The sequence below is a fragment of the Leptosomus discolor genome, chromosome 26 (assembly GCF_034619465.1).
Source record: "Leptosomus discolor isolate bLepDis1 chromosome 26, bLepDis1.hap2, whole genome shotgun sequence".
Lineage (NCBI taxonomy): Eukaryota > Metazoa > Chordata > Aves > Leptosomiformes > Leptosomidae > Leptosomus > Leptosomus discolor.
In genome coordinates, this window is record NC_141416.1 from 2385878 (window position 1) to 2411339 (window position 25462).

At 63.3% G+C, this 25462-nt stretch overlaps 4 protein-coding genes across 4 annotated transcripts; all 4 read left to right on the forward strand.

The window, feature by feature from the left end:
• Window positions 1-2329: 2329 nt before the first annotated feature.
• SEMA4A (semaphorin 4A) lies at window positions 2330-5994 on the forward strand. The gene is made up of 12 exons (XM_086478249.1): window positions 2330-2392; window positions 2502-2600; window positions 3074-3182; window positions 3297-3413; window positions 3532-3662; window positions 3761-3930; window positions 4013-4163; window positions 4403-4592; window positions 4688-4803; window positions 4896-5062; window positions 5150-5262; window positions 5360-5994. The coding sequence occupies exons 1-12, from the start codon at window positions 2333-2335 to the stop codon at window positions 5992-5994; spliced, it is 2058 nt and encodes a 685-aa protein (XP_086334375.1). The 5' UTR covers window positions 2330-2332.
• A 6133-nt stretch (window positions 5995-12127) lies between these two features.
• On the forward strand, window positions 12128-16899 carry SLC25A44 (solute carrier family 25 member 44). Its single transcript, XM_086478368.1, has 4 exons — window positions 12128-12455; window positions 13355-14090; window positions 16006-16133; window positions 16666-16899. The coding sequence occupies exons 2-4, from the start codon at window positions 13469-13471 to the stop codon at window positions 16855-16857; spliced, it is 942 nt and encodes a 313-aa protein (XP_086334494.1). The 5' UTR covers window positions 12128-12455; window positions 13355-13468; the 3' UTR covers window positions 16858-16899.
• A 2766-nt stretch (window positions 16900-19665) lies between these two features.
• Window positions 19666-22177, forward strand: PMF1 (polyamine modulated factor 1). Its single transcript, XM_086478250.1, has 5 exons — window positions 19666-19814; window positions 19928-20033; window positions 20468-20568; window positions 21076-21271; window positions 22124-22177. The coding sequence occupies exons 1-5, from the start codon at window positions 19666-19668 to the stop codon at window positions 22175-22177; spliced, it is 606 nt and encodes a 201-aa protein (XP_086334376.1).
• A 2056-nt stretch (window positions 22178-24233) lies between these two features.
• On the forward strand, window positions 24234-25105 carry BGLAP (bone gamma-carboxyglutamate protein). The gene is made up of 4 exons (XM_086478402.1): window positions 24234-24294; window positions 24582-24626; window positions 24752-24818; window positions 24973-25105. The coding sequence occupies exons 1-4, from the start codon at window positions 24234-24236 to the stop codon at window positions 25103-25105; spliced, it is 306 nt and encodes a 101-aa protein (XP_086334528.1).
• The last annotated feature ends 357 nt before the right edge of the window (window positions 25106-25462 follow it).

A 25462-nucleotide genomic window follows, 5' to 3' on the forward strand; every position in this document is an offset into this window, starting at 1 on the left:
GGCTGCAAGGCAGGCGAGGCAGGAGCAGGCGCCCGCTGCCCCAACCTGCTGAGGCTCGTCCTCTTCCAGCAGGACTTTCTGGTTCCCGTAGTCCCCGGCGGGGCCACGCTGGGCTGGGCCGGGCCACAGCGAGCCCTGCCACGAGCCGGGCCGGGAGCCTGGCACCGCGGCCGGACCTTGGCCGGGCGTTGGGCATGGGCCCACGGGGGTCTTCTGGCCGCAGACCCCCGGGGCCAGGCGCCTGCCGGGGGCCGGTGCTCCAGGGGCGGAGGTGAGCCAGCTCTGCCCTCGCCCGCCGGAGAGGTAATGCCGCGCGTTGGGGACGTGGTGGCCACCCGCGAGGGGTGCCGGCCACCACACGGTTCTCGAGGCGTCGCTCCTTCCCCGTGGCTTCCGGCAAGGCCCGCCAAAGGAGCTGCAAGAAGGGGGGGGGGGGGTGCCGTCCTCTCCTAAATTTGTGGAGCCTCCAGCCACCGACGGAGCTGCACGGAGGAGTCCCTGATGGGGACGGGCACCGTGGGCCACTGCGGGGGCAAAGGCAGGAGCATCTGGGCACCCCTGTGCCGGGGCGGGGGGGGGCCCAGTGCAGGGAGCCCAGCAGGGCATGGGGACGTCCCCTCCTGTGCCGGGGTGGCGGTGGGAAGCTCTCCCCCACGTCTGGGGCCCACGAGAGGCTCGAGGCGCCAGGGCCCCACGGCCCCCCCCCCCCCCCCGTTTTGGGCGCCAGCTTCCCTCCCCGTCTTGTTTCCGCTCGGTGCCACGCAGCGCCAGCGGCGGTTGCCCTCACCCCCACCCCTCCCGCAGGGATGGTGCCGGGACCCTCGAGGGGGACATCCCTGCCGCCCCCCGCCATGCCCGCGGCTGCCCTCCGCCTGCTCTGCGGTGTGGTGATGCCCGCCGCCATGCTCTGCGCCGAGCCCCTGCCCCGCGTCGCCTTCCCCAGCGGTGAGTACGGCACCGAGAGAGCAAAATGGCTGGGGAGGGGATGGGGACAAGCTGGGGGGGGACACAACAGCGGCTTGGGGGAGCGTCTGTCCCCAGGGTTGAGCATCCAGCGTCGGGGACACCCGTGGGCTGCTCTCCATCACAGCCTCCCCATCCCGGTGCCCCTCTCGTTAGCCCCGGGCAGGGTTGGGGAAGGGGGAAGGTGGCTGTGGGGTTGGGGACGGGTGCTGGTGGCAGCAGGATGGTGCAAAAGAGCTACGGGGCCGCTGTGGGGGCAGCTGGAATGAGGCTGGTTGGCACTTGAACACCTTTGGGAAGCGGGAGCTGGGTGCACCCCAGGGTGCCAGATCTAGCAGAGTGATTTTGGCACCCGCCTGGCACCCTGAATGGAAGGAAAAGCTGCCTGCTCGGCAAGACGGGGCACTGAGTCCTGCCTGCATGTCCAGCCAGGTGGCAGATGGCAAAGAAAGGGGTTCGGTGGTGCTGGGGGACGGCGAGAGGGGGCTGTGCCCCCACGGCAGGGCCTTGCCCTCCCGAGGCCCCTGCCACCGCTGCCACTTCCCCTTCCCCATGCAGCCCTTCCGAGAATTGCCTTTTTTCCCTGTTTTGGTGGCTGGCGGGGGAAAACACGAAGCCTGCGGCCCCCAACTGTGTTTAGGGCACAGTGGGGGCTTGTAGCCCACCCCAGGCTGGCACCTTGGGGCGATGCATCCCCCAAACGGAGCATCACCCCACGGCCGTGGCCCCAAAGCATCACGGGCAGAATTTGCAGCCCAACCGGGAAAAATGCGCCCCGATTCTTACGGGAGAGCAGAGCAGCATCCGAGGGTGGAGGATGCGTGGGCTTTGCAGCTTGGGGACATCCAGCCCTTGCAGCAGGACCCAGAGGTGTGGGGGCAGGGGGAGGTGAGGACCTGGAGGGGGAAGCGGGGACGGTGATGGGGGGCCCCTGGGGGAAGCAACACACCCCCGTTTCCCCCACGAGAGGTGACGTGGGGCGCAATGGCAGCTGCTGCTGCATCCGCCCGGGGTTGATGGTGGTGCCGGGACGTCCGTGTGCGCGTGTGTGTGTCCCTTGGGCCCCGTCATCCCCCTTTGCTCCTGCCAGGGGACCCCCGACGGACCCTGACCCATTTCAGCCAGGACAACGTCTCCCACTACGACACCTTCCTCCTGCACGAGAGCGAGGAGGAGCTGTACGTGGGCGCGCGTGACCGGGTGCTGGCCCTCGCCGTCGGCACCCCGGGTACCGTCCGTGCCAAAGCCTCGGTGAGCAGCAGCCGCTTTTGGGGAGGTGCCTTCCGCCGTGCCTCACTTTCCCCACTCAGGCCGGGTGGTCGTGGCTCGGCTCAGCAGCTCTGGACCCTCTCCCTTCCCTCCGCAGATCATGTGGGGACCCACGGCCGAGAAAACCTCTGAGTGTGCTTTTAAGAAGAAGAGCCAGGAGGTGAGACAACACCAAGGGGGGCTTGGGGGGGAGCGGGGGGGGGAGGGGGGGGGGTCCCACAGAGCTGCAGGGCTGCTCAGCCCCCACGTCTGCTCTTTGCCTCCCGCAGACCGAGTGCTTCAACTTCATCCGCGTCCTGGTGGCCCTGAACCAGACCCACCTCTACGTCTGCGGGACCTACGCCTTCAGCCCTGCCTGCACCTACATCGTGAGTGTGTGTGTGTGTGTGTGTGTGTGTGTGTGTGTCCCCGCCGAGGACAGGGACAAGGGGGACTCACCGGACGTGTCGTGGCATTGCCATGAGGAGCCACACCATACCGGCCCAAGGAGCTCCAGCGGGATGGGGGATTTGAGCTAATGGCATCGCGGGAAGCCCCCTGGGATGGGGGGTGCGGGGTGACCCCGCCACCCAGGTGTATCTTTGCATTTCACAGACCAAAGGAGCCCACGGTGTTTCTCACCACGGCTGCCAGCAGCTTTTCACCTGCTGGGTCAGATGCAGGTGGCAAACGCCTGATTTTGGGTTCGGGTTCTCCCTGGTGAAGCCAGGCAACCTGTCCTGCCTCAGTTTCCCCACTTTGCTGAGCACCGCAGCTTCCCCACAGGCCAGAGGGGACTTTTCTTGCAGATTCTGGGTTTGTTTTAACTCCCGTCGGCTGATGTTTCTCCCCTTTCCCACAGTACCTGGAGAACTTCACGCTGGTGTCCAGCGGCAGAGGACAACCTTTCCTGGATGGGAAGGGCCAGTGCCCCTTCGACCCCCAGCACACCCACACGGCCCTGCTGGTGGGTGAGTACAGGGCGAGCGGCCCCCACGGGTGGGCACCCATCCCTGGGGTGAAGCGGAGGGTGACGGCGGCGGGTGGTCCCCGCCGCGGCTCACCCCCACCCCATCCCCGAGCAGACGGCGAGCTCTACGCCGGCACCATGAACAACTTCCAGGGCAACGAGCCCATCATCTCCCGCTCGCTGGGCAGCCGGACCCTGCTCAAGACGGACGCCTTCCTCCGCTGGCTTTCGGGTGAGCAAGGAGACACCCCCCCGCAGCCCCACCTCGCCCTCCCCGTGACAGGGGGGGTGCCTGCAGCAGCCCCTGCTCCAGCTCCTCACCCCCCCGCCGCCCTGGCTGTGCCCCACAGCCGACGCCGCCTTCGTGGCCTCCTTCAGCATCCCTGGAGATGACAAGGTCTACTTCTTCTTCGAGGAGACGGCTGACGAGTTCGACTTCTTCGAGCGGCTCCTGGTGCCGCGAGTGGCCCGTGTCTGCAAGGTGGGCGCGGGGGGACAGCGGCGGTGGGCGACGACGGGACGATGGGGGGGACCCGGCTGCTGTCGCCCTTGGGCTGAGCACCCTCCCGCCTCCCGCAGAGTGACGTCGGAGGGGACAAGGTGCTGCAGAAGAAGTGGACAACGTTCCTGAAGGCCCAGCTGGTGTGCTCGCAACCCGGCCGCTTCCCCTTCAACGTCATCCACCACGCCTTCGCCCTGCCCCGCCGTGACGGCGGCGCCGACTTCTACGCCGTCTTCACCTCGCAGTGGTGAGTGCCGGCACCCCAGGGGGGTGCTGCGGGTGCTGCGGGGACCCGCACCCTCCCCGTACCCACCTCGCTGTCCCTGCAGGCAGGCGGGCAGGGCGGGCAGCGCCGCCGTCTGTGCCTACAGCCAGGAGGCCCTGGAGGAGGTCTTCGAGGGCAAGTACAAGGAGCTGAACAAGGAGAGCTCCCGCTGGACGGTCTACGGCGGCCCCAACATGAGTCCGCGGCCCGGCAGCGTGAGTGCTGCCCGCCCGGGGGGGGACAAGACCCTCCCGGAGGGACGGTGGTAGTTTGTCCATCCCAGTTTGCCCCGTGCGCTCGCACTGGGGTGAGGTGGTGGTGGTGTTGCAAGCGGGAATGGGAAAGGTGGCAGGGTCCCTTGGCACCCAACTGGCACGGGACAGCCTAGTGGCACGTCCCCCCCTCCCCGTGCCTCAGTTTCCCCACGCCAGCGCTGACTCCTCTCTCCCTGCAGTGTCACATGGGTCCCTCCTCCGACAAAGCCCTCACCTTCATGAAGGACCATTTCCTAATGGACGGGAAGGTGTCGCCCACCCACGGGCGGCCGCTGCTGGTGAAGACAGACGTCACGTACACGCGCATCGTGGTGGACGAGACCCGTGGCATCTCGGGGACCACCTACCGCGTCATGTTCCTGGCCACGGGTGGGTTCACGTGGGAGTAGGCACAGGGCGCCCGCTCACCCCTCCTCCCCAGTGGGCCCCCAAAATGCCGGTGATGTCCCCTGTGCCCCCCACAGCGGAGGGTTTCCTGCACAAAGCGGTGGAGCTGCCTGGGGGTCCCCACATCGTGGAGAGCGTCCAGCTCTTCGAGACGCCGGAGCCGGTGAAGAACCTCCTGCTGTCCCCGAGGAAGGTAGGGGATGGGGCTCACCCGAGAGCCCGCTCCACGCCCGGCACGGGGCGGGGACGGCGGGGAGGCTCAGCCCCGCGCCTCTCCTTCCCCAGGGCATCCTCTACGTGGGCTACTCCGGTGGTGTCCTCCAAGTCCCGTTGGCCAACTGCAGCCTGCACCGGAGCTGCGCCGAGTGCGTGCTGGCGCGGGACCCGTACTGCGCCTGGCACAGCCTCGAGGGCTCCTGCCAGCCCGTCCGCACCACCCCCGCCGAGGACATGTGAGCCGGAGAGGCGTCGGGATGAGGATGGGCAGGGGGACGCGGAGGGGACCGGGATGCTCATGTCACTCTCCCGGCCAGGCGCAGGAGCGCGTGGCTGCAGGACGTCGAGGCGGGGAGCCCGGCCACCGTGTGCCACCGCGGGAGGAGCGCGGCCATGCCCCGGGCCTGGGGGGGACACGAGGATCCTGCCGCAGAGAGTTGAGTATGGGGGTGCAGCGGGACGGGGACAGGAGGGTGGGACGGGGCACGTGGGGTGCAGCGCATCACCCCACTTTCCCCCTCCGCACCTCGCAGGGCTCAGCCCCCCACTGAACGCCGTGGTCCGCCTGCCGTGCCCCCGCCGCTCCGCCCTGGCCACCTACAGCTGGCAGCAGCCCGGTGGCCAGGGGGGCCGAGGGGACACGGCGCTGCTGCCCGACCACACGCTGGTGGTCATCATGCAGCAGGGGACCGCCGGCACCTACAAGTGCCGGGCCACCGAGAACGGCTACACCTGGACGGTGGCTCATTACCAGCTACGGGACCCCAGCGGGGCGACCCCTCAGCCGGACGGGCTGGCTGAGGAGGGGTTGGCCTGGGGGTCCTCAGGCTCTGGCAACCCCCGGTCTTACTGGCCGCAGTTTGTCACTGTCACCGTGCTGCTGGCCGTGACGCTGGCCGTGGCCGCCTGCCTGGCCCTCCTCGCCTACCGCGACCAGCTCAAAGCCAGGAGCAAGGTGAGGGGGTGCAGCGCGCCCCACAGCCCCCCGTCGCAGCGCCGGGAGAAGGTACCCCTCAACGGGGGGACCGGAGAGCCCCCGGCACCCGGAGTGCCCATCGAGGAGGAGGAAGAGGAGGAGGAGGAGGAAGGCTCCCGTGCTTGCTGCCTCCAGCTTGAAGGGGACGTCGATGCTGATAACAACAGGGTGCCAGCGGGGGGTACAGCATGACGCTGCCACCAGGTCGGGGAGACTGTGGGGAAGCAGTGGGGTGCGGGGGTGACATGAAGGTGAAGTGTTTTTTCTTGTTTGTTTGTTTGTTTTTTTTTTAATTTAATACCTGTGTTTTAACATAAGGTAACAACATTTTGGGGTAGCGGCGAGGGGCAGCGGGGTGGGATGGGCCCCTGGGAGCAGTGAGGGAGGCAGCAAGGGGGTAGGATGGGGCAAGGAGGTGGGGTGGGGGAGGAATGGGGGGGCCAGGGAAGGACACGGGGACAGGGAAAGGACAAAGGAAGGATGTGGCAAAGAGATGGGTCTGAGGGCAGGATGTGGCTGTAGGGCAAGGACGTGGGGTGGGGGCGGGCGGAGTTGGCAGACTCGGGCACCGGTGTCACCCCAGAAAATGAGAAGACCCTGGGCTCCATAAAAGCTCCAAAATGGGGAAAGCGGAGCCCAAACGGGGCCCATGGACCGACCCCAAATGGGGCCCATGGGCCGACCCCCAACGGGCTCCACGGGCCGACCCCCAACGGGCTCCACGGGCCAACCCCATGGGCACCCACCCTGCGCCGCCAGCCCTCCCCACCGCCCTGGGTGCTGGGCTGGGGGGGGACACCCCGCACCGCCCTGACCCCCCCCCCCCCCCCGGACAACCATGGCGGTGGGGCCCCCCACGCCCCCATCTTCCATTTCCCACCAGCTGCCCCTCGCGGGGTTTGGCCCCAGCTGCTTTTTTTGCTGATGTTGAGCCTTTTTTGGGTTTTTTTTTTAAGATGAACCAGCTGTAAATTTTCCTGCTCTTTGTACATTTGATTTTTTTGTTTTTTTTTTTTTAATTAAAAAAAGGAAAAGTGAAGAGATCGCCTCGTGCTGCCGGGTCCAAGGAGCAGCCCCGGGGCGGGCAGTGCCAGGCCCCTTGGCCTCAGGCCCACGCGGTGTGCGTGTGTGCGAGGTGTGCGTGTGCAAGGCGTGTGTGTGCAGGGTGTGCATGAAGGGTACGCATGTGCAGGGTGTGCGTGTGCAAGGAGTGCTTGTGCAAGGCGTGTGTGTGCAGGGTGTGCATGAAGGGTACGCATGTGCAGGGTGTGCGTGTGCAAGGAGTGTATGTGTGCGAAGTGTGTGTGCAGGGTGTGCATGTGCAAGGCGTGCGTGTGCAAGGCGTGTGTGTGCAGGGTGTGCATGAAGGGTACGCATGTGCAGGGTGTGTGCTTGCAGGGTGGGTATGTGTGTGAGGTGTGTGTGCAGGGTGTGCATGTGCAAGGCGTGCGTGTGCAAGGAGTGCTTGTGCAAGGTGTGTGTGTGCAGGGTGTGCATGTGCAAGGCGTGTGTGTTCAGGGTGTGCATGAAGGGTACGCATGTGCAAGGTGTGCGTGTGCAAGGGGTGCGTGTGCAGGGTGTGTATGTGTGTGAGGTGCGTGTACAGGGTGTGCGTGTGCAGGGTGTGTGTGGGCAGGGTGTGCATGAAGGGTGTGCGTGCAGGGGGTGTGCGTGCAGGGGGTGTGTGTGCAGGGGGTGCGTGTGCAGGGTGTGTATGTGTGTGAGGTGCGTGTACAGGGTGTGCGTGTGCAGGGTGTGTGTGGGCAGGGTGTGCATGTGCAGGGTGTGCACGTGCAGGGTGTGAGTGTGCAGGGTGTGCACGTGCAGGGTGTGCACGTGCAGGGTGTACGTGTGCAGGGTGTGCGTGTGCAGGGTGTACACGTGCAAGGTGCGTGTGTGCAGGGTGTGCGTGTGCAAGGTGCATGTGCACGGGCAGCGTGTCCGCAGCGTGCTCGTGCGAGGCCGTGCGAGGCGGGCACTGCCAGCCCACCCGCGCAGCGCGTGGCGTCGTGCACTCACGTGCAACGTGGAGGGGGACGCGAGGGGGTGACGCGGGTGCGGAACGCACGTGCAAGGTGTGCGCGTGCAACGAGGGGCGAGGAGCTGGGGGGGGCGGGGGCACCACCCCCACCCCACAGGCGGGGGGGACACGGCCCTCTCACACGCACCCATCGCTCCCTTTCGGTGCATCCCTGCTCTTCGCCCCACCGCGCCGTGCCCTCTGCCCCCCAGCAGCCAGCACGGGGGATTCTTCCCGGCAAACCCCGGCGTCGCACCGTTAAGGGCAGCTGGCCCTTTAAGAGCTGTAATTCGGCGCTGCCCCTTTAAGGGGGGGGGGGGCAGGCGAGGCGTACTGCTGTGCGCATGCGCGCCCTGTCCCGCCCCTCGTCTTGCCGGGGCGCAGCGGGCGGCCGCCCTCTTTACTGAGGCCGGAAGCGCGCGGCGGTCTCTTCCGGAGCGGCGTCAGCCCTTTCCCAAGATGGCGCCGGCGCTCGGCCGCTGATTGCTCGGGCGGCGCGCGCGAGGCCCCGACGTGCTGCCGCCGTTCACTTCCGGCCGGCGGCCGCTGAAGCGGGGCGGCGGGGGGGGGGGGCGGGGAGCGGCCATGGGGTGGCGGGACCGGCCGGCGGCGGGACGGGGCGGGGCGGGGGCCTCCCGCCCGCCGGCCTGAGGTACCGGGAGCGGCGGAGGACGGGCCCGAGGCGCGGGGCAGGGGGCTGTGGGGCGGGAGCGGGGACTCGGTGGCGAGGCGGGAGGAGGAGGCCTGGCCCGGGCGAGTGGCGGCGGGGCAGGACGGGGGCGGCCCGGCTCGGGGCCGGTGCTGGGGGGCGTTGGGGAAGCCTGGGGCGCGGGGGGGGGGGGGTTGGCTGCGGGACGGGGCCGGTGCGGGCCTGCGGCAGATGGAGGATGTCCCCTGTCCCCGCAACCGGGGTGTGCTCCGGGACACCGGGGTGAAGGAGAGGTTGGCGGGGGAGGCGGCTGGATGCAAGACCCGCTCGGCTGAAGGAGGCGGGTGCTGCGCCATCGAGGAGCCCAGGGGAAGGGGATGGGGGTCCCCTGCGGCTCCGGGGCTGCGGGAGGCAAAGGTGCTTGGCGAGGGGGAGAGAGGAGGGGGGGGGGGGACGGGGACGGGGACGGGGACATGGGTGCGACATGAAACCAGGGTGCTGGGCAAGGCTGGTGCTGGGCAAGGCTGCTCGTCTGTGCTGCTGCTCATCCGCCCGGTGACCTTGAGCGGCTCCTGTGCCAAACTTCCCACCCGTTCGCCGCCTTTAGAGCACTTTGTTGCGGTGGTGGTGGTTGGTTTTGTCTGGCCCAACGTAAGCGCCGGTGGCTTTACCGGGAGGCTGGGTTATTGCTGCGCCGCCTTGCCCAGCTCCTGGCCACGGGCCTGCTGCGTGCAGGAGGTGGCATGAGGCGGTGCTGTGGGTGTGTTGAGAAGTTTTGGCCTTTGAGTGTCTCTGCCTCGTCGTTCACAGACAGGCAGCTGCTCACGGAGGGAACTGCAGGTCTTCAGTGGGGCTGGTTTTGTACCCACCTCCATCCTGGGGTCAGTTTAAGGAGCACAACAGCAAAGACTTTGGAAACGGAGCTGCCCGCTTAGGCCAGGTTCGGTGTAGCGCGGCGCAGGCTTTAAATTTGAGAGACTTGTGGTGGATTTGTTTGATTTCGTGCTTTCCCACTTGAGAGGATCTCCACAGGCAACGGCGGAGAGCGCTCGGGCCTCGCCGCCAGCTCCAGGAGGGTTCCCAGGCTGTCCTGGTGAGGCATTAGTATGCTGAGCAGGACCCTCCTTGGCCAGGGGGATACAAAGGCCCCGTCTTTATTTGCCAACGAGTCGTATTTCGATACAGCTGCAGCAAAACCGGTTTGGGGAAGGGATTGATGGGGCTGCACTGGAAAGGAGATGCTTTGGGGAGGGGGTTTCGTCCTCAGTTGCTGCGTTTGGAGGAGCGAAGCTGCGTCCTGGAGGTCACGCTAGCGAGGGAGCAGAAGCGGGTGCAGCTGCTCAGGGATCCTCAGCTTTAATTTCTAGGCAGAAATTCAAGAAATCCTTTTCAGTCCGTGGTGAGGAGTTGCCACCTGCATAGAGCTACTGTAGTTTTGGCGTGGAAACTGCTCGAGTGCTGAAGCACAGAACGGCTCCGTGACCTGGGAGGGAGAGGGGGCAGGTCCGTTCCTTTGAGATTTAGCAATTCCTTTTACACCAATCTCCCCAAAAGAGCGTCAGAGAGTTGATGCGACGGGATCGCTGCTCCCAGCAAGGCCCTGGGTTTAATTTCTGGGAGAATAAATGCCCTGAGCGAAACTTCCCGTCTGGGCAGAGCGAGAATTGCGGCTGGGGTGGCCGAAGCGAAGCATCCCTGGTGGTGCCAGGATGCCTTCCCCCTTCACCCCCTGTGGCTTGGATCGCTTTTGGGCCCTGGGATTAAAGCAGCTTTGTCTTTCTAGTTGAGATTCTGAATGAAATTAGGAAGAACCCCAAGAAACTACAGTTATTTCCTCCAGGAGGTTATGGCTAAACTCCTAGAAACAAAGCTCTATAGCCAATAAAACGAAATAAAACCCAAGGATTCTTTTTTTTATTGTTGCTTGTTTGTTTTCCTTATTGCAGCAGCGAGGATTTTTCTTCGCGGGTTCCCCTCACCTTTCATGTGGGGAGCTCGGTGATGTGTCGTTCCGGTTTTGGGTGGCAGAGGCGTGTGGAGTGTGGACTGAACCCTCAGGTTTCACCAGGAATTTGGCTAAACTTTATTTTATTTTTTTTTTATACCATGTTAAGCTGCGGGGGGCCTCCTAACAAGGACAAAATAATGTTTTCGTAGGCGCTGTGCGCAGATAATTCCGGTGTGGGAAGCTTTACGCTGCCTAATTACGCCTGTATTAGTGAACCAGCAATACTGTAATTACAATTAGAGCAACAGGAGCTTTGTTTAGACAAGCCGTGGCGGTTGTTACGCGTTACCTGTCCAGTCAATCGACTGGAACGCTGTAGTTTTCTCTGGGTAAACCAGGGGTTTCCCCCCCCCCTCCCTGTCGGACCCAGCTGCCCTCGGGTATTTTTAACTTCACCACCCCGTCGGCAAGAGCCGTGGCAGCCCGGAACGTGCTTTGCTGGTGTTGAGCAAATATTTTGTTGTTCTGTGAATAGCACCGCCCTGCCCCCGCCGTAATTTCACAAGGCTGATTTCTCCTCCGTGTTTCGTTCCCAACCGAGCGGCGCTCGGCCGAGCTCTCGTCGTGGAGCCTGGGGTCGGGAGCCCTTTGTGCCGCGGCTTTGCTGCCCGACAGACGGTGTAAAATGGCCCCAAAATGCGTTGGCGGCGTCTCAACGTTCAATTTCGGTTCTCGCTCCGGATTCGAAGCGAATCTGGTTTCAGCTCTGGGGTGTCGGCGCCCTTGTTCCGCTCCAAGCGGAGCTGCTCGGCGTTGCTCTGCTCTCCCTGTGCCTGTGCACAGACTTCACGGACCCGTTTGGCAGAGCCTGGAGTAGAAGTTGTGATCAAGCAGAATTAGAAGTTGTTATCTGTGATAATTTCACAGTCTGTTGTTCCTGAAGACCCAGAGGGTTGTGGGGTTTTTTTTGGATGTGGAAAGAAAGTGCTTGCGGTCAGTGAAACAGCTTCGTGTTGGGTTGATTCTTCGAGATTCTCTTCTCTTTTTGCTTGGCCGTGCCTGGCCTGGAGGTTTGTTTGTTCCAACCTTGCTTAATCCCGCACGGGTTAGAGCAAATGACAGCCCAGAGGGAGGCGGGTGGAACTACCAAGGGCCTTGTCCTGGGGAAGAGGTGTCTCGTCTCGAGCCTGAATAGCTCGTTCCTTAATGTCCTGAGCCTTAAAGTCTCGAGCCTTAGTGTCTCAAGCCTTAATGTCTCATCCTTTAAAGTCCCAAGTCTCACTGGCTCATCCCTTAAGGTCCAAGCCTCACTGTCTCGACTGTGCCTCGCTTCCTTACCACTTCACGCCGTAGCTTGTCTTGGATTTCATGTTCTAGAAACTGCTGCTGTAACGGCGAGTCTTGTACTGGAGGCTGTGGGGGTTGTACTGTATTTTTATACCACTTTTTGAGAAGTATTCTTAAGGAGTTTGCTGCCTGTGGGATGAGAGGCTGCAGGGATGAGGAAGGGTCTGCCGGCGGAGGCTGAGCCAGGACCTCCCCTCCTCGGCCCTCAGTCCCTGGTGCTCCGCAGGTTTGCGAGTGTCGTCCTGCCAGGAGCGATAACGCCGCCCGCCCGTATCGGAAGCGAGGGTGAACTTTGCTCACCAAAAGCACAGTTGGGCACCGCTTCACCCAGAGGTCCCTGGGCTGTGATTTTTTTTTTAACCCTTTCTTTTCAGGGTCCTGGTCACCAACGTGGAGCCTCTACGTGGCTGTTTGCGTTTGCCGTTGTTCCCCTTTTCACGCCTTTCTCTTCCCCCGTCCCTGGCTTGCGTCGCCCTCCAGAAGGTCAAAATGGAAACGCATGGAAAAACGTGTCGAATTTATGCGGGGAAGCTGGGAACACACATGGAGACTTGGCCCTTCCTTTTTTTTTTGTACAGAGCCTGGAACTGACAAGTGACATCCCGCCATCGAGGAGCGCCGCAAACCCAGAACAACCGGGGAGAAGCTGCTTCGGCTGACAGTCCAAATTCCTGGCTGTTCCTGAAAAGGTAGTGCTTGCTGTCAGAGCAGCGCTCTCCCTCGGCGGGGGTGGGACAACTCCCTGCGGGGACAACTCTCCGCGGGTCGGCAGATTCTGTGGGTGCTCCCCGCCTCACGGCGAGCTCCCCGAAACCCTCGAACATCAATGAGGGCTCCGCGTGACGCCGCGGGGAGCCCCTGAGGCGCCTGGGGGGCGGAGGGGGGACCCCCCGCAAGCTCGTTCCTACCGTGCTGGCAGTACGGGGGAGGAGGAGGAGGAGGCGGTGAGGGGGTGAGCGGTGGGGGAGGCGGCGGCTCTGGACACGGGGAGGACTGGCACAGCGCCGTGTGCCGGGGAGGACCGCGGTCCCCACCGCTGTGGCGCGGCTTCCCCGCCTGCCCGGTGCACCCGGCAGTACCGGCACCACGTCTAGACGAGCAGAAACGGGTCTAGGACGGCTCAGCGGGGCGGTGCTCCGGCAACCGGCTTCCCCCCGCCTCGCTGTCCCCCCTCCGCCTCCCGGGAGTCGCTGCCGGGTGCTCCGGGCTCCCCGCGGCGGCGCCGTGCAGAGCCCTCGCTGCCGTTCAGGGGGTTGGCGGGGAGGACGGGCGGAATCTGCCGACGCACGCCGAGCCGTCCCGGCGCAGAGCTGTCCCCCTCGGTCCTCTGTGGATCTCGAGCTGCTTTGCAAAGTCTCGCCCAGCTTTGCTTTGCTGCGGGGAGAACTGCTGTTAAACCCTCCCAAATGGCTGCGGTGACATCCGAAGGTGCCACCATCCACCCCGTGATACCTCCCTGCGTCCCGGGGTTGCGGTCCCGCTCTGCCGGCAGCGTAGTTGGCGCAAGGGCTCCCTCTAATTTGGGAAAATAGGCGGAGTTTGGTGCCTTTGGGGCTTCGTCGTCTGCTGAACGTGTCTCTCGTTGCAGATGCCGGCGCTTCCGATCTAATCAGTGGAGACAGGAGGGCTGAGCCTGGATCTGCTCTGTACTTCCGAGGTGGATCTGGGGCCTACCACCTCTCCCGCCCCGCTCCGAGGAGCCATGGAGGACAAACGCAACATCCCCATCATTGAGTGGGAGCACCTGGACAAAAGGAAATTCTACGTGTTTGGGATTTGCATGACGATGATGATCCGGGTGAGCGTTTACCCCTTCACGCTCATCCGGACGCGGTTGCAGGTTCAGAAGGGCAAGAGCTTGTACAACGGGACTTTTGATGCTTTTGTGAAAATCCTGCGGACAGAAGGGGCAGCCGGGCTCTACCGTGGCTTTTTGGTCAACACTTTCACCCTCATCTCCGGACAGTGCTACGTGACGACGTACGAGCTCACTCGGAAGTACGTGTCGCGGTACAACAACAACAACGCCGTGAAGTCTCTGGTGGCAGGCGGCTCGGCCTCCCTGGTGGCCCAGAGCATCACGGTCCCCATCGACGTGGTCTCCCAGCACCTCATGATGCAGAGGAAGGGGGAAAGCATGGGCAGGTTTAAGGTGCAGAACCAAGACGGCAAGCGGGTGTTGGTCTTCGGCCAAACCAAGGATATCATTGTCCAGATTTTCAAGGCCGATGGCTTTAGAGGCTTCTACAGGGGCTACGTGGCCTCGCTGCTCACCTATATTCCCAACAGCGCAGTCTGGTGGCCCTTCTACCACTTCTATGCCGGTAAGTGAAAGGAAACTCTGAATGGAGCTTGTCCCAGGAGACCTAGAAGCCCCTCAGCCCGGCTCTGTGGGCCCAGCGCCGTTTGCTTCCTCTCTTTGCTTTGGGGTGGGAGCAGAACCCGCTGTATCCCGTGGGAACGGATTCCGCAGGTGTCGGGTGGAAGTTTAACAGGGCAGCGTTGTTTTAAGTTAAAGAATAGGGGTTGGAGTGCTGGAGGGCTTAAACCTGGGTGGCTCGAGGCCAGAGGGACTTGCCTGCTTTAACTTTCTCTTCCGCTAACCCCAAATAACGCTGACTTTCCGCATGGAAGGGACGGAGGCTGATGTCTGGCACCCGGCAGAGTTTTGAAGCCACCATTTCAGTATAATCTGTCTTTCAGTTCACATGGACTCGGGAGCCTCATATACGGCAAAAAGACTTCTAGAGCCACAAATCTCATAGCCCAGCGAAACCACGGGCAGAGACAAAGGCCAAATCTCCTGTGGTTTTGTGTCTTAAGATCACACTTTGGTTTCTGCAGCTTTAAAACTGGCACCGAGCCTTGTGATACAAAACTACACTGAACAGGGTGTTCTCTCTCCCTAGCTCAGCTCTGGTAATCCTTAGGGTGTTCCCACATACTAAAGATATTGGCCAGCTAAGATTGATGTGTTTTTTTTTTTCCCCCCCTCCTGATAATCCTTCCGATTTCTGTCGTGCAGCTTTGCCTGTGGGTTTTAGGCTAATATTTACCTAACAGCGAGCTGCCTGAAAGTGATGGTAATGAGAGGCTTAGATTTCACTGTACCAGGCTTAAAGTATATCTTGGAAATCACCTGCTTTTAAAAATCCAGGTGTCTTGAACGTCTAGTTTGCTTTTCAGAGTGGGCACGTTCTGGTGAGGGCGTTCTGGTTACCCATCAGCGCTGCGGTTCCATGGCACCAGCAGCTTGGTCCGGTCTGAACTTTTTGGGAGCGCTCCCCTTCGCTCTCTGTATCCAAAATACCCAAATCCGCTGTGTGAATTGGAAGACTTTCAGGCCAAAGAGGTTCAAAAGTGGCCACCTAAGAAGGAGCAAATTGATCCGGAGCCTCTTGGGGGAGTTTGCTCGCTCTCTCCTAGTCTTCTGCAAGTGGAAATCGAGGTGATGCTGAACGTAAGCCCCAGCTGTCGCTGCACCTCTGCTTTTTGTTGATTTTTCCAGTCCCCTGTCCCTGGGTAGCCTGCTGGTCTCGGCTGGCAGCAGCAGGGTTCATCGAACCTTCCTCGGGGCTCAAAGTACGCTGCTGGCAAACAGCAGCTTCCTTCCCTCTTGCCAGAGAGACCCAACCACCCCGTCATCCAAAGAAACCGGGACTTTGGTTAAAGTCTTCCGTGCTTTAACCAGTAAAAGTGGGGGAGATTCAAATCCCGTTGGCCAGGTGGTAGGAGCAGAACGAGGAGAGCCCTGGGACGAGCAGGACGTAGCGGTTTTTCCCTCGGAGATCCCCCAGGCAGGAAACTCTTGGACAATGCGCTCGGTGGTAGCGGCAGCTTTCAGATCTCTCCAGACAACTTGCTGATTGCCCTGTCGAAAGGTTCCCCCCCTGCCTTTTAAAGGGGGGGGGGGGGGGGGGATGTCTCCACGCGCTGTTTTGGGGACGTAGAAGTGATTCTGCCCTGTCTGCCTCTGCCCAGCGGGTCCGAGAGCCCGTGTTTGAGCTGCCCGGAGGCTGTGCCGGAGCGCTGAGCCGCCGGGGGGGGGGTTCAGGGCTTGCTCCCTGCGCTTGGCTGACTGGCTGGTTGATGTAGAAAGCACCGCTCAGGCGGGCTGCGGGAGGGGGTGGCAGGTTGTACGTCAGGGCTTCTGCCCAGTGCAAACCAGTCTCAGCCAGGAAGGGGAGTTAAGGAAGTGGTAAGCAGCCTGAAACTTTACGCTCTCTCTCCTGTTCCCAGAACAGCTTTCCAGCTTGACTCCTAAAGACTGTCCCCACCTCCTCCTGCAAGCTATATCGGGGCCGCTTGCAGCTGCCACAGCTTCCACACTCACCAACCCCATGGACGTCATCAGGGCTCGGGTGCAGGTAGGAGCTCAGCCTGCCTGGCCTGGCTGGCTGCCACAGCAGCGTGATGCAGGGGTGGGGGTTGCTCTCTGATCTCTAGGGGTTCAGGTCAGCTGCTCCCCTTCTCTCTCTGCTCGTGGGTGGGTTTGTCCGAGATCCCGTGCCGCCTAGTTGGCGCTCGGCAGTTACGGGAGGCAGCTCGGGTGGCAAAGGTGGCTTCGCCTGCCTGGGTGGCTGAAACTGTCCCCAGCTGATGTGGCATCCTTCAGGGGTGCTACTGGCAGCGTCAGCTCTGGTGAGACTCGAGCTGCCGTGTTGATCCAGCCCCTTCTAGGTGGGAGGAAGGAGGAGACAGGTCTAAGAATCCCACTGGCTGCTGCCTCTTTAGGACTTTTGGCTTGTTTTTCACCCCTACCCTCAGGGAGTTCTAGAGGTAGATCAAGGATTTTGGCCTGGCTGATCGGTAATCTCTTGAGTCTTCGGTTGGAGCAGAACCCCAGAGCACTCGGTGTGAGGTCTGGCAGCTCCGTGACCCTTTGTTCTGGCTTTGCAGGTGGAAGGCAAGAGCTCCATCATCCTCACCTTCAGACAGCTCATGGCGGAGGAAGGTCCCTGGGGCCTGACGAAAGGCCTCTCTGCCCGCATCATCTCGGCCACTCCTTCCACCATCGTCATCGTGGTGGGGTACGAGACGCTGAAGAAGCTGAGCCTCCGCCCAGAGCTGGTGGATTCGAGACACTGGTAGAGGCAGCTGCTGGCAGAGGAACCGCCCTTCGAACCCGCTGGATTTGGACCGTCACGGTTGAAAGCTCGGGAGGGGAGGCAGCCGCCGTCTCCTTTGTCTCTAGCTGGTTTCCCAGTCCGAGGCAGAAGCAAGAGCAACTGCAATTCACCTCTTTAGATTCGATTGTAACAATGCTCTGCTGCCCTTGCTGCTCCAAACCATCCAAACGTGACCTTGGGCAGCGCCGTTTGCCGGTGACAGCTCCTTCGAGAGCAGCCAGGGGGCTGAACGCATCCTGGCGAGTTCTTAATGCCCTTTTTTTTTTTTTTTTTTTAAATTAAAGACCTACTGGCTGAAGCAAAAAAAAAGCCAGTTTATTCTTTTAAATTATTTTAATCTTTGCCAAACTTCCGAGGAGGGGAGTCTAACAGGCTGCAGCAGAGCCCTCTGGTGGGTTGGGTGCCGATTGCAGTTGTACCGTGGGAAGAACCGAACAGAGAAGGAAATGTCTCCAATCCCCCACGTGTGTTTCTAGACGTGGAGGCAAGAGCAACCCGGAACCACGTCAGACCTTATTTACCGCTTTTTGAGTAGATCTGTACATACCTTTTTTTTGTACGTCCTCGGGAAACCTTCCCTGTCTCTCACCCTTCAAATGGCAAGCTGGCCGACGGGGAGGCGAGTCGGCTGTTTGTCCTTAGCTGACGGCAATTTTGACACCTAACCTCTGGTTTTAATCTGTTGTTATTTAATTTTTGTTCTAGGGGAGTTTGTGTTTTGATTTCGGGGCGGGGGGAGGGGCCTGAGTGCTTGTTCTGTGGCCTTGTTCCGTGCGAGTGTCGACGCTGCATGTCCAGGGTGGCAGCTGCCACCTCCCCCCTTTCGTTTAAGCTCCAACCGACGCCGAGTTTGGAAGTGTCCAACGCTGTGGGGTGAGAACTGAAGGAGACCGGAGCCACAACTGGATGTGAAGTGGGGAGTTAAAAAAGAAAACACCTTGTGCTGGCTTTTGATCCAGTTCCAACACGATTGGCGTGAGTAAGGAGTCGTGGTTCGTCGACGCTTCGTGAGTTTGGATCCTGCTTGTCCTGTCTGGGGAGGGCAGGGCCGGTGCTTCGCACACTCGTGTGATCCAGCTGAAGCCGTGGGCTGTGCTCGTCACCAGATGCAAAAGCTGCTGTGGAGGGATGAAGCAAGAGGCTGCTCGTGGCGGAGGAGGAACGAAGGGATTGCTTGACTTCGCTCCGCTGGTCTCGGGCGTTTGAGATTTGCCGCCCGCTCCCCCGCGCGGGGCTCGTCCCGGTTGTGTGTCTGGGAGGTGAAGGAGACGCCTCCAAACAGCAGATGGGTCGGCACCTCTGTTCCTCTCGCCGCCAAAACGAGGGATTCTTGGTTGTAGCGTTGATCCTGCGGAGCTGGGGCTGCTGCCAGGCTCGTAGGTGTCTTCCCCCCGCGCCCCCCGAGACTCACCTCCATCCGACGTCTGCAGTTCAGCCCGGGCGGAGACTGGCCGTGCCTCTGCTGGCGGGGGAACCAGCGCAGACAGGTGCTGCTCAGGTTGGCGAGAGACTTTGGTACGATGAAGGGCAAAACTCGGTGCTGAGCTGCTCTTGAGTGGGGCTGCAGGGGGGTCGTCGCCGAAATCCCACCCGCGCGGCGCCGGCTGAGGCGACAAGTGCCTGAGCCGCTGGCGGAGCTGCCCAGGGTTTGGCGTTCAACAGACGGCGCCAGTTGGCTCTTTCTGTCATGGCAGCTTCTGCTCTGAGCAGTGGAACAGCAGCATCACCGGATGGCAGGGGGGCAGCCCGGGCCGGCGGCAGCCCCGTTCTCACTCGAAGGTGGTAAAAATACCGATGGTAAAAGAAACGGTGAGAATCGGCCTCTGCCGGTCACCAGCGGCGTCGGTCTCGGGGTGTGTCATGGAAGCGGGAAACAGCAGGAATGTGGGGAGACACTCTCAAGCTCAGTGTTCCTCTCTTAACCAGTGAAGTTCTTAACAACTAATAAACTTCAGAGACTTTCAGTTTGGACGCCTGAGTTGAAAAGCGCGGTGGTCTGGGCGAGCACACCCCTGAGGGAGGCTGCTGGGTTCTGACATTTCACCACGATGCTTTGCCTTCTGAGTAGTGCCACGACGGACCCGGCCAGAGGTGCCTGCCTGAAAAAACCAGCCAGAAAAAAAAAAAGCACATTTAGTATCCAAAACCATCGATTAGTTGCAAGGCCGGCTCCTCCTTCCCAAGCTGGGGTTCGTTCTGGTTCACTCTTAGAGGTGGCATCGTGACAGGGCAAAAAGGGGTGAGATCTGTTGTTTTTCCCTCTCTTCCCACTTTGGATTCTCCAGCCTTGATCACTTTATTTCATTAATGATCAGGGATTTGGGGGGGGGGGGGAGGGGAGCTTCTCGGCGGGAGCCCCCAGCCCGGGGTGGGTTATGGCGCCTGTGGCTCTGCCCCCGGCCCTGGCTCCCTCTTTCCTGCCGGGACACGGCGGGGGAAGCACTTCACGCCCCTGGGATTTTTACTGCTTTGGGGGTTTTTAGCCCCAAGCCGGCCTGAGTCCGGGGCTGAGCTGGGCTTTGCAGGGCCCCTCCCCGGCCCCGCCCACCCCCTCCCCGGCCCCGCCCACTCCTTCCCCGGCCCCGCCTCCCTGCCGCCGAGTCTTCGCGCTCCGCTTTGCCGTCGGGTGGGGCACGCCCTTCCCCGCATGCGCAGGCAGCATGGGCGGGTCCCGCCCCGCCTCCTCCCCCGCGCAACCACCAATGGTAGCGGCGCCGCGCGGCGGCGGCGGCCAATGAGCGGCGGCGGCGGGGAGGTTGGGCGGCCGGAGATGGCGGCGGCGCGGAGCGGCCCTGAGGGGGCCGCGGCGGGCGATGATGGCGGCGGCGGCGGCTCGGCCGCTGCGGAGGCACCGGGCCGCTCCCAGCTCTTCGCCACCGTGGTGGACACCTTCCTGGAGAAGCTGGTGGCGGCCGGGAGGTGAGGCGGGAGCGGCGGCTCGGCGGGACGGGCCGCGCCGGGAGGGCCGGGGCCTGCGCCGGGAGGAGGCCGCGGCCCCCGGCGGTGACTCCCCGGCCCCTCCGGTTTTGCAGCTACCAGAGGTTCGCGAACTGCTACCGCTGCTTCTACAAACTACAGCCCGAGATGACCAGGAGCATTTACGATCAGTTTATAGCCCAGCTGCAGGCGTCCATCAAGGTGAGAGGGGAAGAAGAACCTTCGGGGCAGGGCCTGGGGGACGCGCTGCCTTCGGGGGGGCTTCGAGGCTCGGTGTGGGGGCGCTGAACGTTGATACGAAGGGTAGCCAATACGTTTCTTGAGTGGCAAAGGTAAGGCCGCTCCCCAGAGATCCTCCCAGACCGCTTGGGCTTCCCCAGAGAGAGCTGTAGAGTCGTTGAGGTTGGAAAAGATCCTTAAGATCAACCATAAAACCTAATTCCAGCACTAAACCGTGTCCCTAAGCGCCAAATCTGCGCATCTTTTAAATACCTCCAGGGATGGTGGCTCGATACCTGGTGATTCTCAGAACGCAGCCTTCATCCAGGGAAGGGTGAGGGCTCGCGAGCAGGGGGAGGCCTGCGTCGGTCCAGTTCAAGCCCTGCTGGAATCCCTGCGGTGTCCTTCCTTCGCAGGAGGAGATCCAGGAGGTAAAGGACGAGGGGAATCTGGATATGCTCTTCAATTCACTGGATAAGATCGTGGAGGAGGCAAAGAACCGGGAGGAGCCTGCATGGTATGGCTGGTCTGGCGGAACGCAGCCCGGGGAGCGCGTTTGTGTGGAGCCACGTTCCTTCAAGGGCAAAAATCGGCTCCCATGTGACGTGGGGGTCGTGTTGCTGCGTCCTTGTGCTGCGAGGGAATTTTTTTCAACCTCCTGTACCTGAAACAGCAACGTCACCGTGTCTAAAACACCCGAAAATAAGTTTTATCTGCGCTTCCCTAGGTCGTGTGTCTGTACTCCCTCAGCGCAAGGGGTGCTGCTGAGACCAGAGGGGAGGGAAACTCGCTCCTGAATCATCCAGGAGGCTGATGGCGCGTTTTAGGCTCAGCTCCTGTGCCGGGAGCAGAGGTGACATCGCCGTTTCTGGCTGGGGAGCCTCGCTGGGGGCCTCGGCACGATGCGGGGGACGCGCCGCCCGGCGAAAGCCTCGTCGCCGCCTCTTGTTTCTGCGCTGGGGAGGGGGGAGGTTCATCGCCCCCTCTTGCTCTCTGGTTGCTTCACATCCCAGTTTGTTCCCAGGCGCCCCAGCGGGATCCCGGAGGAGGACGCCCGCGGCGCGCTGGTGCCGTACCTGCTGAAGCACCGGGGCTACCTGCGGAGCGCCCTGAGGGAGAAGGAGGAGGAGAACGGGAGGGCGGCGGCGGCCGTGCTGGCGGGGAGGGACGGGATCGCCGAGCTGCAGCGGCTCATCCAAGCTCGCCAACGTGCCTGGCAGGTAGAAATAAACCCCCCCCCCCGGCTTAGAACCCCCCTCCCTGGGCGGCAGCTGACGGCAACGCCGCGTTTCAGCCCTCCGCTGGCCGGGGGGCCGCGGCGGGAGCCAAGCGCTGCTGGCGCTGGCCCGGGCAGGTTGGGTTTCCCCCCCCGTGGGGTGTTCCCGGGGGGGGACACTGGTGGGTTGTGGGGGGGACAGCGCTGGGGGCGATGCTGGGGTTTATCAGCTGCGTGTCCTGAGCTTTGGGCGCTGTGGGGGCGACGCTGGGTGTCCTGAGCTTTGGGCGCTGTGGGGGCGACGCTGGGTGTCCTGAGCTGTGGGGACAGTGGGGGCGACACTGGGTGTCCTGAGCGGTGGGTGCTGTGGGGGCGACGCTGGGTGTCCTGAGCTGTGGGGACAGTGGGGGTGACGCTGGGTGTCCTGAGCTTTGGGCGCTGTGGGGGCGACGCTGGGTGTCCTGAGCTTTGGGCGCTGTGGGGGCGACGCTGGGTGTCCTGAGCTTTGGGCGCTGTGGGGGCGACGCTGGGTGTCCTGAGCTTTGGGCGCTGTGGGGGCGACGCTGGGTGTCCTGAGCGGTGGGTGCTGTGGGGGCGACGCTGGGTGTCCTGAGCTTTGGGCGCTGTGGGGGCGACGCTGGGTGTCCTGAGCTTTGGGCGCTGTGGGGGCGACGCTGGGTGTCCTGAGCGGTGGGCGCTGTGGGGGCGACGCTGGGTGTCCTGAGCTTTGGGTGCTGTGGGGGCGACGCTGGGTGTCCTGAGCGTTGGGCGCTGTGGGGGCGACGCTGGGTGTCCTGAGCTTTGGGCGCTGTGGGGAGAAGCTCTCTGAGGTCAGCGGGGGCTGTTTCCCTTCCAGGAGATCATCCAGGAGCAACGAGATCTCCTCCTGACGTTCAAGGAGCCCCAGTGAGGACATGGGGGTCGGGGGGGGTTTATCCTCGGCTCGGGAGCGGGGCGGTGCGGATCGCCTTCGCCTCAGCGGGCTGGAAGGAACCTGCGGTGGGACGGAAGAGCCGGGCTGGGCTTCCACAGCGGGATCAAAACTCACAAAGAAATCGAGCAGAACCCCCCAGGATCTTGGGGAGCCGACGCCCACCTCCTCCTCCCCGCTCGCCTCAAGGGCAGGGGGAGGATCTCACCGATCGGCTGGACGCTCACACACCCCCTCAGCGCTCTGCCAGGCCCGGCGGCGGCTGCCTGAAGCCCCCTTGGTGGCCTCGAAGGTGTTTTCAGAGGAAAACCGGGAGCAGCTGGAGCGCGAGCGGCCCCGTCGGGCTCTTCCGCCGCGGTTTCGCCGGGTTTTTTGTCAGCGCCTTTGTCTTTAAACAATCGTCCACCTGTCGCAACAGTCGTGTCAGCAGCTGCTTTATCGCCTCAAATTCCTCGTTGCACTTGATTCTTTTTTCTTTTTTTTCCTGGGTATTTCCCAACCCTTCCCCCCCTCAAAGGCCCCGGGGACGCGCCGTGTGCGGGGAGGTTCCAACGGCCTCGCCTCGGCGTCGCGGGCGCGTGGCGAAGGGATTTCATGCGTTCCTGTGCCGGCTCCTAGAACCAGCCTGCGCTTGGCTTTACCCCTCGGGATCATTCCTGAGTTTTCCAGCCGGAGTTTCCCAGCCTGGGCTGCGGGGACTCGCTGGAGGCTGCCTGCTGGGGCCGTAGCAAAGCCCCACGAGGGAGATGCGGCTTCAAACTGGTCGTTCCCGGGGGCTGGGCAGGTGACGAGGAGCGTCCCCCCGCGCCTCACCGGGGCTGACTGAACCGACGGTCGAGGGCAGCGGGTTCTCCGCGCCCTGCGCCGTGGGGGAACGCGACTCCTGAGCCCGGCAGCGGCGATTTTCCCCCGAGCACCGGCCTCTGTTTTCAATTAGAGGCCGCCAGAGCCTGCGAGGGGCTGCCCTGGGCCTGTTTCCCTCCTGCTGTCAACAAGCCGCCCCTCGCTGCATTATAACCGAAATAAATCGGAGCTGTTGTTCCCCCGCTCTTGGCTCCGGCTGCGGGCGCTTGGCCGCCGCACCCTGTACTTTAGGGGGTTGTTTGACAAAGGCTCTGGCTTCAGCATTTCTCTCCTCCTCCGCCCTAAAGCCTCCGGTTCCGCTTTCCCTGGGATTTTAGAGGATTGGAAAGTCTGGAAAGTGGTCAGGATCCCAAAGAGGAATGTCACCCCAGGCGGCCCTGGGGGGGCTCCCGCTGCTGCCCTCGACAGGAGCGAACTGGGGAGGTGGGGGAGCGCCCTGAGTGCTGCCGGGGCCTCGGGGAGAGCAGGGGGGATGGAGGACCACGAGCTGCTGCTTCAGCTGCTCCGCTCCCACCTCTGCTCGATGCCTGAACCCCGCTTTTTCCTCTGGCAAAGCCCCGTGGCGGGGTTTGAAGAGGTGCTGAACCTCTTCTGGGGCAGCCTCTGCCCGTGGGACGCGGCACCGGGAGCTGGTGGAGCCCGTGGGCACCTCTCCTGGGTCGCGGCGGTGCCGCGGAGCGGGGGGGCACGAGCTGGCGTGGCCCCGTCCTCCCCTCCCGAGGCAAACGCTGGCCAACGCGTTGGCCCCGAGCGGGAAAACCCCGTGGGTTTGGCAGGTGACACCCCGAGCGCGGCAGCAACCCCGCTGGGAGCCAGCAGCGGGAACTGGGACGGCCCCGGCGGTGACTGGGAAGCACGGCGAAGAGTCCCACCAGCGCCAGGGTGAGGGACTGGGGGTTGCCAGGCTGGCAGGGCTGGGCCCACCAACAAATCCCCACTGGCCCGGGGCTGCGTTTCCCTCCCTGTGGGCTCTGGCTGGTGACTGGGGGGGAACCGAGTTCGCCCCAAACCACAATTGCCGCCTGCGCTGGCGGCTCCCGGCCCCGGCGGATGTGCTGGAAATAGCCCTGGCGGGGCCGCGGGGCCCCTCCTCGGCGGTGGCAGCACCCTATAAAACCGCCCGGGGTGCCGGGGGGCTGCACCCAGCCCGGCGCCCACGCGGAGAGGCACCATGAAGGCCCTCGTCCTGCTCGCCCTCCTGGCCCTCCTCACCCTCGGCCTCTGCCGCAGAGGTACGGGGGGGGGGGGTGGGGGGTGAAGGGGAGTGAGGGGGCCTGCACCCCGAGAAAGGAGCTAGAGGGAGCCGAGGGGCTCAGGGAGGGAGTTGCTGAGCCTCGGGGTGGGGGGGGGGGGGAGTGCGGGGCTGGAGTGGGCTGGGGCTCAGAACTCCCTTTGCCAAACTGGGAAGGGGGGGGGGGGGGGGTGTCTGGGTGGGATGAGAGCCCCAAAGGAGGAGGAGGGCGAGGGCCCAGCCTTGTCCCCCCCAGCCCCTCCTGAGCCCACCCTGACCTCTCCTCAGCCGCCGACCCCTCCGTCAGCGCGGACGACTCGCCCAGCTCCGAAGGTGAGTGCCTGCGGCCGCATTCCTCCCTGCTACCTACCCACCCCCCCCAAGGGATGGGGACCAGGATGGGGGGGGGGACACGGGGACACCCAGCCCTCCCTGACCCCCTTGCTGTGTCCCCGCAGCCTTCGTCTCCAAACGCGCCAGCGCCGCGATGGTGCGGAGACACAAGAGGAATTACGTCTACGGCAGGTACCGCTGGGGACCACGTCCCCCTGCCTGGGTGGCACTGAGGCGGGGGGGCTCGTGTTCCCCACCCAGCAATGAAATCCTGGTTTCGGGACGGGGGGGGGTGTCCCCTGCCAAGGGGCTGGGGACCTTCCGACGTCCCCCCATCTGTCCCCAGCAGCGTCTACGGGGCCGTGCGGGACCCGCTGGAGGCCAGGCGGGAGGTGTGCGAGTTCAACCCGGACTGCGACGAGCTGGCCGACCTCATCGGCTTCCAGGAGGCGTACCGGCGCTTCTATGGCCCCGTCTAGATCCCCCCCCCCCCCGACCGCCCCCCAGCCCTGTTGGGGCCCTGCAGGTGCTGGGTCTGAGCCCAGAGCACCAGCCCCACCCCCACCCCCCCCACCCCCACCCCCTTTTACCCCCCTGGCTGTTAACCACGACGAGAAATAAACGCACGAACGATGTGGGCAGCTCCTTCCTAAGGCGGAGGGTGTGGGATGGGGGTGAGCCCGCAGCCGATGGACCCCACGTCGTCCCCCTAAGGCTGAGGACCCCCCCCCCCCGCCCCGGCTTCTTCCTCCCTCTCCCACCACCCAAAGGCTGCGGGGCAGAGCAGCGTCCCCCACTGCCTGCTGCCTCTCCCCGGCAAGGATGAGCCCAGCGCT